An 11045-nucleotide genomic window follows, 5' to 3' on the forward strand; every position below is an offset into this window, starting at 1 on the left:
AATGAAGATATATTATATATAATTATTTTTTAAAAAAAAGGTTAAAAAATACAGTAGGACAAGTGCCCCTCATTATTGTTGTTATTGAATTCGTCCCTAATTATATCATTTGAGTTATAATTTGTTGATCTCTAAAAATAATATTTTTGTGTATTTATATCTATTGTTTTATATATTTATAGATTCATTATACTTGTCGATAACACTTTATACAAATTATTAACATTTCTCTAATATATAATACACATTAAAAATATATAAAATCATATAAATAAATATACACAACTATTGTTTTTGGGAGTGCATATAATATTTTTGAGAAATAGGTAACTACAAAAATGTATTTGTATGATTATATATAACATTTCAGTAGCTACTCATATAAAAGTGGCTAGAATAGCTTTCATATGAAGATAATATAAATGTCGTTGTTGAACAGTCAAATAAATTTGATTAAATTATTTGACATAACAAATTTTACATCTCATCTATTTTCTTTATCTAAAATTCGTTCTAATTTTCAGGAAAATAATTACCAAACATCTCTCCTAATTTAACTGTTTAGGCTTTAAAAGTAAAGTTATATTATATTAAAGTATTAAACTATATTAATTTTAATATTTAATAATTTTTTGCATATTTTTTATTGGTTTCAAATATAAAGTAAAAAAGTTATACATACCTCACAAAATAACTGAGAAAAAAAACGAGAGAATCCATTTTCGTAATATTACTATATATACAACACATGATTAATCAGTTAATCTGCTACATTGTTATCTGGTATTATCTGCTGCAGCTACCCACCCACAGAATCCCGTTACGCGCTACATTACCATCCCAGTTCCCAGGCCACTAATGGCGCCCTTCGCACCTCATCGTTAACGTGTCCTCTCCCCATTGGCACCCCATATGACGTGTCGCCTCACCGAGACATATGCACTCTACCACCCCCAGCTCACTTTAGCATACCGACTTGGTATATATAATTCTTTTCCATTTCCCACCCAATTCAATATCCCAAAAACTTCGCATAAAAAAACACACTGCCTTCGTCACGCACTAGCCAAAACCAGCTTTTCAGGACTTAGTCTCACACAAACACAAACTCTAAATCTGCACTGCAATACCCATTGGTGGATTTTTTGTTTTTGGCTAATATTCTTTATTAATTATTTATTTATAGTACTACATAAACTTCCACTCTAAGCATTCCCTCTTGGGTTCTACGAGAGGTCATCAATTGCCTCATAACTGAAACCTCGTCATCAATTAAGTCTCTGTTATCACGCAGCGTTGAACCATAAATTTGCAGGTGCTTCATTTTAAAGTGAAATTTCTATAAGATTAGTATTTATAATGATATATGTTGCAGCTTAACAACGTTTACGTATGTTATGTGCATGTTATAGTTTGAGGGAACAAGAAGACGACGACGACCACCACGAACAACACGACGACGATTTCAGAGGACAGTGGTTTGCACGGGACAAGTCCGTGCATCATCTTCAAAAGCAGCGATATTTACAACTGTGATTGTCGTAGGTGCGTAAGGATCTTCGTGTGGGTGGGTGGTTAAAATAGAAAAGAAAGGAGAAAAAAGTGAGTTCACGGTTTGTGAGTGAATAATAAAGAAACAAACAAGAAAAGGAGAAAAAGAAAAAGAAAAAAGGCAAAAAAAATGCCTCATAGAGCAACTTACATTTTCCCTAGGCAATTTCCAGAGAGAGGGTTGGATGAATCTGCGAGGCAGAGATTGGATCACGAGAAGAAGAGACTCGTCAACTCTGTCAAATCACCTGATAATGATAATAATTTTGGCACTGAAAACGACGTCGCGTCTTCAACGACTACTACTACTGCTACTGACACACCTGTTACTACTGCTCCTCACTCCAAAGACGTCGTCGTTTTTCCCTCGGGGAAACACTCGGCTGTTTCTGACCTCTTCGCCGGCGCCGGCGTTGCCGGAGTAGGCAGGTTCAGGGCAAAGAGCAAGCAAATCGCCGCCTTCTGTAACTGGATCAACGATAAGAAGCGTGATTCTGGTAACCGATTGGATTGTCGCCGCCATGCTTTGGCGGCAGCGGAGGAGGAGGAGGATGATGACGATCACGAAATGTTGGTTCCTCCCACGGCGGCGGCGGGGACGGTCAAAGATTCCNNNNTGGAAGCAGCTACGCCGGGAGCTTGTTCTCCGGAACGACGACGTTCGACGGCACCGCCACATTTTCCAGCGACATTAACACCATTAACATCAAAGACGACTCCTCGTCCCCCAACGCAACAAGGAAGCACCACCACGACGAAGAAGAGGAGCAAGATCGCAACAACAATAACATCGATAACAGTTATGCTAGAAAGTACAAAGAAAGCTACTACCTCCAAGTCACATTAGCGAAGAGGCTCGCTTGCTTAGCAAGCCTCAGCACGGAACCCTTTCTCATCACCGCAACCGAGACTTGGGATGCTGAATCCGTTTCTTATCGCTTATGGGTAAACGACACTATTTTACCATCAACATATTTTTTTCCTTTTGGCTTCGCTGAATGTTTGAGTGCGTTTTGTGTGTTGTTCAGGTGAATGGGTGCTTGTCGTACACGGATAAGATATCGGATGGTTTTTACAACATACTGGGTATGAATCCATACCTGTGGGTGATGTGCAACGAGAACGAAGAAGGGAAGAAGCTGCCTACGCTGATGGCGCTGAAAGCAGTTGAGCCGAGCGAATCGTCGATGGAGGTTGTCGTTATTGATAGGCACGAGGACTGTCGGCTTAAGCAGCTTATGGATAAAGCGGAGGAGCTGTATTGTGAATCGGAGAACTCGTTGGCGCTGGTTGAGCAACTTGGGAAGCTAGTTGCCATATGCATGGGGTAAGGACTCGAGAGAGAAACTAAATTAATCGCATTCTTGAATATCCGTTTCTCTATTTCATTTATATATGTTTGTTTTTTGCATATGAAGGGGCACCTTTCCGGTTGAGCAAGGGGATCTGCACAACCGGTGGAAGATGGTAAGCAAGAGGTTGATAAGTTTTTACCAATGCGTTGTGCTTCCCATTGGAAGCTTGTCTGCTGGTCTGTGTAGGCATCGCGCCATTCTCTTTAAGGTGAAATTCGTTCAGTGAATTATTTATTTATTTATTTGTTACATATGAGTATGTAGTATGGATCATTCTATGATTATGTTACGGTGATTAAAAAGTGCTTTAAAAATTAAAGTAACTTTTGTTGTTAAACGCTGCTTTTTAAAAAAGTTTTGCTTAAAAAAAAATTGTTTCTATTAACAATACCTGCATAGTTACCATAGTCACACCATAGTATGTCATACTAGAATTCACCTAGCATAAGTATGTTGCATGATCAAAATAGTAGCAACACGAGAATGCATGAATATTGGATTATTATTCCAGATTCAGCTGATCTTAGATTAGTATTTGGTTTGTTGAATTTTTCTTATGCAGAGATTGGCAGATTATGTAGGTTTGCCATGTCGCATTGCTAAAGGTTGCAGGTACTGTGCTTCAGATCATAGATCCTCTTGTCTTGTCAAGATTAAAGACGACAGGCAGCACTTAAGGTTAGTAAAATGGCTACTGCCCTTTTTGCAGTTTCACCTATTTTTTAGCTTTCGGTCTTCTTCACAGTCGGGATAGTAATGTCAATCCATAACAATAATGTTTCTCTGCTATGTATTTAATTTATTCCAGCAGTTTTCATCGACTTGCTTCCGTTTTCTCCTCTTTAAATTTTATGTTATCGCACGTTTGATTTTTGTGAGTCGCACGTTGATTTATAAGTTGTATCCTTGTAATTTTCTGTTTAGAAATTCAGACTGCTGGTTTTCGGAATCGCTTGTGACTTATATATGCTTATCTGAGGAATCCATTGAATATTGCTGTCAATGGATTCCTCAGATCTGTGTTGGCTTGTGACTTATATAGGCTTATCCCTACTTTTCTTTGGGATTTGACTTGTGAGTTGTGCCTTATGAGCTTATCCAATCTAATTTATTATTACTGTGTTTGTACATCGGCTTATGATACCCTTGGGATCTGTTTCTTGTTGTCAATGGATTGTGATATTATCTAACTTCCTTTTTAACAGGGAATATGTTGTGGACCTAGTCGGAGAACCAGGAACCATCCACGGGCCAGATTCCTCGATCAATGGAGCATATTTGTCTTCCGTTCCTTCTCCATTTCGGATTTCTCATTTAAAGGAATGCCAGTCGCCATATCTGGCTGGTGAAGCATGTAACCGTTCAGTAAATTCAAATCTTACAGGTTGTGTACAGGAAGGTCCTGAAGGAAAAGATACTAATTTGCTGAAAAATTATAAGAACTCCAGTTTTGCCTCAGTTGATCAAAATTCTGGAGGTATGCCAACTTCCATCTCTTTTTGGATTTGAAGGTAGTCACGTAAAATGTGAAATTGTGGGATTTATTAATTATCCATTCTTTTCATGAAGGTGTTTCTGAAGCTGTTCGTCCAGCCTCTGTAACATACGATGAATATCCTGGAATTGCTAAAGATGAGGTTGTGGCACAAGACATTTCCAACAATGAGATCATTACGAAGAAAAATTCTGAAGCAAAAACCATTTCTAACCAATCTATACAGAGCACAACCAACCAGTCAGCACAAGAGAAGATAGGCAATAAACATGAAAACCACGGTTCTGGAAATATTCCAAGATACGTGAATCTTGAACCATCGCTTGCAATGGACTGGCTAGAGATAGCATGGGAAGATTTACGTATCAAAGAGCGTATTGGTGCTGGTAAATTTTCTGTTTGCCCATCTACTTCTTTTTGAAGGAACAAAATAGACTCATTTGACCCTCAATTTCGTTATTTTCCTCCCTTTATGCAGGATCATTTGGGACAGTGTACCGAGCTGAATGGCATGGATCGGTAAATTCTCTTAGGCACCTAATTTTCATCAAGTTGATGCTGGTGTACTCCATGCAAATTTATCTGGAAGTTCTTTTTAATGACTTCAGTCATATAGCTTCCGGAGCCCGTTTGATTGTAGTTGAGTGGATAAGTGCATTATCCATGACTCTGATTATATGTAACCATGGAAGCAACTTGTGTTGAATATGAATTCTTGACGCAGCCTATCACTTTTCATGTTATTTTTCATTTTGGGATTCCTCATCTGTTGAATTTCATTATAGGATGTTGCTGTCAAGGTTTTAACAGTTCAGGATTTCCATGATGATCAGTTGAAGGAGTTTTTAAGAGAGGTTAGTGTGATGGATCAAGAAATGTATTACTTATTCAAATGTTAATTATTGTGATCAAATGGTCATTGCCCCGTCTTTCTTGAAAGCAAGCATGCATATTAAATGGCGATCAAGGATTCTTATTAAGTCTAACAGGTCATTTACTCGGATAAATTTCTCCTCCATATAAATGTTTACATTTTTTCCGAATTGTTTTGTTTTTATCTTGATATGATAATTATTCAGATGTAGGAGGCCCAAAGCTTATCTAGTAATGAGAAGACACATTCACATGTTACTTTCATTCCTTCAGGTTGCAATAATGAAACGTGTTCGGCATCCAAATGTGGTGCTCTTCATGGGTGCGGTTACAAAACGTCCCCATCTATCTATTGTCACAGAGTATTTGCCTCGGTATTACATCTGATTCCCATCATGACTTAACTGTCTTACTGAACTCTATTGCATGAAGTGTTTTAAGTGTCTTACTGACATTTTTTGGTATCTTTGACAGGGGGAGTCTATACCGCCTGATACATAGGCCAGCATCTGGTGAAATTCTTGATCCGAGGAGACGACTACGGATGGCTTTAGATGTGGTGTATATCAGTTATTCTTATTCTTACATGTTGATGGATTTTGTAGTCCTTGATGATATATTAGATTGTCTTTGTCTGATCGCAGGCTAAAGGGATAAATTATCTCCATTGTCTAAAGCCTCCAATAGTGCACTGGGATCTGAAATCTCCAAACCTGTTGGTGGACAGAAATTGGACAGTAAAGGTATAATGACATTGGTTTGCAGTTGAGTTTCTCCATGAAAATTCGATGAATTTTTAGCGAGTGTCTGATTTCTTCATAATTTCCTGTTCAGGTGTGTGATTTTGGATTATCCAGATTTAAGGCGAACACTTTCATATCATCAAAATCTGTTGCTGGAACAGTAAGTCTCTACTCTGATCAAGTGATTATTCCCATTTGCATGATGGTATCAACCATTTAGACTTTTAGTTGTTTTCTAATTCATTGGTGAGTGATTTACTGCTTCATAGGGAAAGGGAAGGGATTTGAGTAGTACTTCAAGTTTTATGTAGTGAGAATTCAACTATTCCAATACACAAGTGTGCCTAATGCTTGCCCGTGAGGTTGTATATTTGATGACAGTTTGATATCTTGGGCGGGGAAAAAGTTACCTAGTTATTCAGCTTGTGCCTTAAGGGATAAATTCATCATTTGTATAATTAGGTCGAGTAGGTTGTGCATGTTGGAATAGATCTGGAGGAAGTTCCTTTTAACATTGAAGTGGCTATTCTATTAATATTTTGCAGGTTGATCTTTCACTTCACGGTGCTTCAACTTCAATTAGTCTGTAACACTCTTAATTTTCTTTTCAGCCTGAATGGATGGCCCCAGAATTTCTTCGCGGAGAACCTTCGAATGAGAAGTCTGATGTCTACAGTTTCGGCGTCATCATGTGGGAACTCATAACCCTGCAACAACCATGGAGTGGACTTGGCCCTGCCCAGGTGAACATTTTCATACCGAATTGCAGATTCTTGTGGACAATCATTCTTGCAATAGTTTTTCTTACATCAATGACAATAAGATTGGTTGATTTTGTAAAAATAGTTTATTAATCGTCCTGTGTGTGTTCAGGTCGTTGGAGCTGTGGCTTTCCAGAATAGAAGGCTAGCTATCCCTCCAAACATCTCCCCAGTATTGGCATCTGTTGTGGAATCATGTTGGGCCGAGTAAGTGTTGATTCATTGGTCCTTTAGTCTTGCACGACATCAAACTCTGCAGAGTTCTCAAGGAAAATATGTTGGAAATATCATACAGTAGTTCATGTTTTCTATTCTTGCTTTATTAACTGCATTCTTCTCGGATTTGCAGCATCTCCTTATTTCTAATACGTTGCTCTTTTCTTCAGTAACCCTGCTGATCGCCCATCTCTTCCTAGCATAGTTGAGTCGCTGAAGAAGCTGCTAAAGTCGCCAGTGGATTCCATAAAAATGGGTGATGAGACATAAGAGGAGCATGCATGCCTGCTGCCCATGATTAGTTGTTAATTTTTTTTTTTGTTGTTGCTAACTGGCGGCTACGGAGAAATTATTGTCAATTTAACCTGAGAACCTTGACTGGTTTTTCAATTGTGGGAGAACCACCCTCTCAACCGATTGCAACTATGTAATGGTTGCTTAATGCTTTTTACTAACCCGTTTCAGAAGGACAATAAAAAATGCCATCAAGTGGAATGGAGTAAAATTAAAGTGGTGATATTGTAGATTTCCTTCCTGTATCTTGAATCTTGGGCTACTGAATTGTATGAATGGAACTCATGACCTCGAGCTCTTTTATCTCTGGCTCGAGATCAATAATATATATTCAAATATCTAGAGCTTACTATATTAATCGGTTGAATTTATAAACCAATAAATTAATAGTTAGAGCGGTTTGATGATCGGTTTGATTTTTAGAACCTTGTTCTACGCCCAATGTGTTGTATTTGCCTAAGGAGTAAGGAGAAGGCATTGGTTGTCGATGCAATTGTTGATCTATTGTAGATTGGCCAATTATAGTATACAGATTTACATATACAGATATTCTCTTAGAAGGATATCGTGATGACACGTGGAACAATGTTGGTAGGTGGGGGAACAGTTTAGAGATATGGTTCAGAGAGCTTGAGAGCTTATGAGAGAATTTAGAAGCAAGCCATGCTGCTGGCTTGACTTGGATGTAGTGGAAGTGGATCTTTAAATGTTTGGCCCGATAATGGAGTCTTGGATTGTGATATTGGGCCTCAAAGTAGATCTTTTATTTTTTGACTTTATTATTAGTTTGTTGTTTGGTTTTTTGGAATATTATTTTAATTTTATTCTCAAAAAATTATTTAAATTATAAATATTTTCTTATTCATAATTATTAATACATATGTTTTTAAATATATATAAATAAAAAATTTCATTTTGGTATTTTTACTTAAATAAATTAAATTTCATATTTATATTTGCATGTATCTTTTTAAAATATTTATAATTTTTTTTACATTAAGTGCAAGAAAAAAATATTCATAACTAACTTTGGGCCATGCAAATTATAAAAATCTTGGAAATTAAAAGAATATGAAGTTAATTGAAAAACGGTGAAATAAAAGATCTTTACATGCTATTTAGTTTATGTTTTGGGTTTATATTTGAGTAAAGTATCGTTTTTGTTCTTAACGTTTGGGGAAAGTTTTAAAGTTGTCTTAACGTTTCAGTCGTCCTATTTAAGTCTTTAACGTTTTAAAATTGACTCAATGTTGTCCTGCCGTTAGGAATCCATTAACAGAATTGACGGCGGGACAAGATTGAGACGATTTTGAAACGTTAGGGACTTAAATAGGACGAAAACGTTGGGGACAAAAACGATATATAGAAATAAATTTTAATTTTATCCTTCAATAATATCAATTTTTTACTCTACATAATATTCAATTATTTTTTAATCACATCTAAGTAAATTACACTTAATGAGGAAAAATAGTTTTTGATGTGCTCTAACCATAGTGTGACTAGGCTCTTGGTATTAGCCCTTTCTTCTTGCATGGATGCGGGAACACACCTTTTGTTCTACAACCCACCGTAACTTCTGCACCTTCCGTTTCCTTCTTTCTTCGTTGTTGAATGACGTGATCGAAGAGAAGGAGAGCCGAGAGAAAAGAGACGATGTTGCTTTTGGTGGAAAGCAAGAAAGGTTAAATGAATCGACATAGTTGTAAGAATCGGTCCGAACCGATCTGTTCGACTGCAAAAACCGATGGACCGGACTCGCAACTGGTCTGGTGCAATCTTGGAACAGCTTAAGTAACAGAATCGGTCAAAGTCGGTTAGAATCAGTCAAAGCCGGTCAAAGCAGGTAAAAACTTCTTAGAATCGATAAAAATCGGTTCAACTGAACCGTTCGAGAGAAAACTCCAAAATTGATGAAGATGTCGTTCGAATCTTAGTCTTCTTTATTCTGCATGCTCTTGTTGGTGCTAAACTATGTTGTTCCTTCTTATTTTAAATGCTAAGTATTAATTCTGTAGTAAAAACGTGCATTAATTTTTTTAGATATCATTTTAATTTTATACTCAATTATATTTTATAAAATTTTATATACTTATTTGATAAATAGATTGTAAGTTGTTGATTATAATTTGTTAAAACTTGATTATTTTTAAAATATTACTGAAGATATATAGTAATATATCTTAAACAAATAATTTTTCGGGCAAACCAGACCAAATTTATTAAATTAAACAATTTGTAACTTCATAAAGATGTTTGTTCATCAATTGGGAATATTTTTTAAGCTCAACTAACTTTAATGTGAGAAGACAGAAATATCATGATTTCTGATTGAGTTATAAGACAGAAATTTGAATTGAATTTTTGCAATGCTAAAATATCATGTCGATTATGAACGGTCAAGAAGAAAAATTCTCTTGTGAAATGAGAGGAGATTTTACACAGTAATGAATAAAATATTTAATTAGAACATTTTTTGTCCAACACAGTTTGATATATGAATCTTATGAATTTCTGTTGATTAATGAACACATTTATTAGAATTTCTAACATTTGAGAATATATATCTTAAATTCTGTTGATTAATGAACTGCCCCCATCAGAATCTTGACCCTCAATGTCGAACTCCATCGGCCAACGCTGTGCAACGTTCTTCCCTGAATCCATACAAACCAAAGTAGGACTTGGCACAGTGGGCCAGCACCTTCACTGCCTCGGACCACTTCGACCACGGGCTGATCCCGCGCGCCACCGACTGGAGCAGCAGCAATAACACCACCGACGGTGGTCCTCCTCACTGCACCTAGGGATTCCTTCGATGTTATGACATTGCCGAAGCGAAGACCCAAGTGCATGCTTGTTATCCTTTTTTTTGCCCCAAACAAGGCCCATGTCGCCAGCCTCCCTCCAACGGAACGCGGGATGTTCAAGATCCCGTTCGACTACACCCCACCAAGCCGGCTCCATCGCACTTTTCATGTGCTCACGCCATCTCCTCTGCGCCAGTTGCATACTGCAACAAGGGGCCAACACATGTCGACATGTGAAACAAAGTGGAAATAAATTTGTATATCTGTATGAACTTTGATCTGTACACTAACGCGACCATATTTTTAATGACCCAATATAGATTGATGACCGAATTTTTAATTCAATCAACTAAGTCAAACTGGATTTACCAATTCGACTAATAAGATCAAACTGGATTTAATAACTATGCTAAAAACAACTTTTACTAATTTTTTTTATCTAAGAACTTAATTTCATTAAACAAAAAATATGAGGGTCATCTTTGGTTTTTTGAAAATGTAATTTTTTTTCTTTTTGATAAATAGAAAAAAACGATTGCACATTAGAGGAGATTTAAAAAAAAAAAAGCCCATTAATGCTGATCCAAAATTTACTAATGGCTCACCTGTTTGTGTGGCTCCCTCAAGCTGAGTATAATCTGCCAAGCTGCTCTCTCAAAAGAGACAAAAAAAACCACATGTCATAAAGCAGTTTAATCAAAAGGAATATCTGTATATCTGTACAGATTTAAATCTGTACCGGAGAGCGACCCTTGTAGATTTTGTAAGTTTGTTAGTTTATATACCAAACAATCATGAGATTTAGTTTTCACCAGAAAATGGGCGAATGCCAAGCAAACTTAGAAGTGCAAGTGCCGTACTTTTTAAGGGGGGAAAGTATTTTTTGGAAAATAATTTTCTGTTAGTGGTAATGAATAAAATAGAATGGATATTGTCTTTCGATTTTG

The 11045-nt window shown here is 36.7% G+C and overlaps 1 protein-coding gene across 1 annotated transcript; it reads left to right on the forward strand.

Annotated features, from left to right (window-relative positions):
- On the forward strand, positions 1110–7646 carry LOC107609156 (serine/threonine-protein kinase CTR1; the record flags this gene model as incomplete). The annotated part of the gene is given in 17 exon segments (XM_016311004.2): positions 1110–1315; positions 1413–2164; positions 2169–2496; positions 2580–2878; positions 2970–3114; positions 3469–3584; positions 4112–4383; positions 4476–4787; positions 4880–4920; positions 5187–5255; positions 5548–5648; positions 5749–5833; positions 5919–6017; positions 6109–6177; positions 6629–6760; positions 6891–6985; positions 7165–7646. Coding segments are annotated over 16 exon segments (2746 nt in total), but the record flags the coding sequence as incomplete, so codon positions are not given.

Source organism: Arachis ipaensis, chromosome B07, assembly GCF_000816755.2.
Source record: "Arachis ipaensis cultivar K30076 chromosome B07, Araip1.1, whole genome shotgun sequence".
NCBI classification, from domain to species: domain Eukaryota; kingdom Viridiplantae; phylum Streptophyta; class Magnoliopsida; order Fabales; family Fabaceae; genus Arachis; species Arachis ipaensis.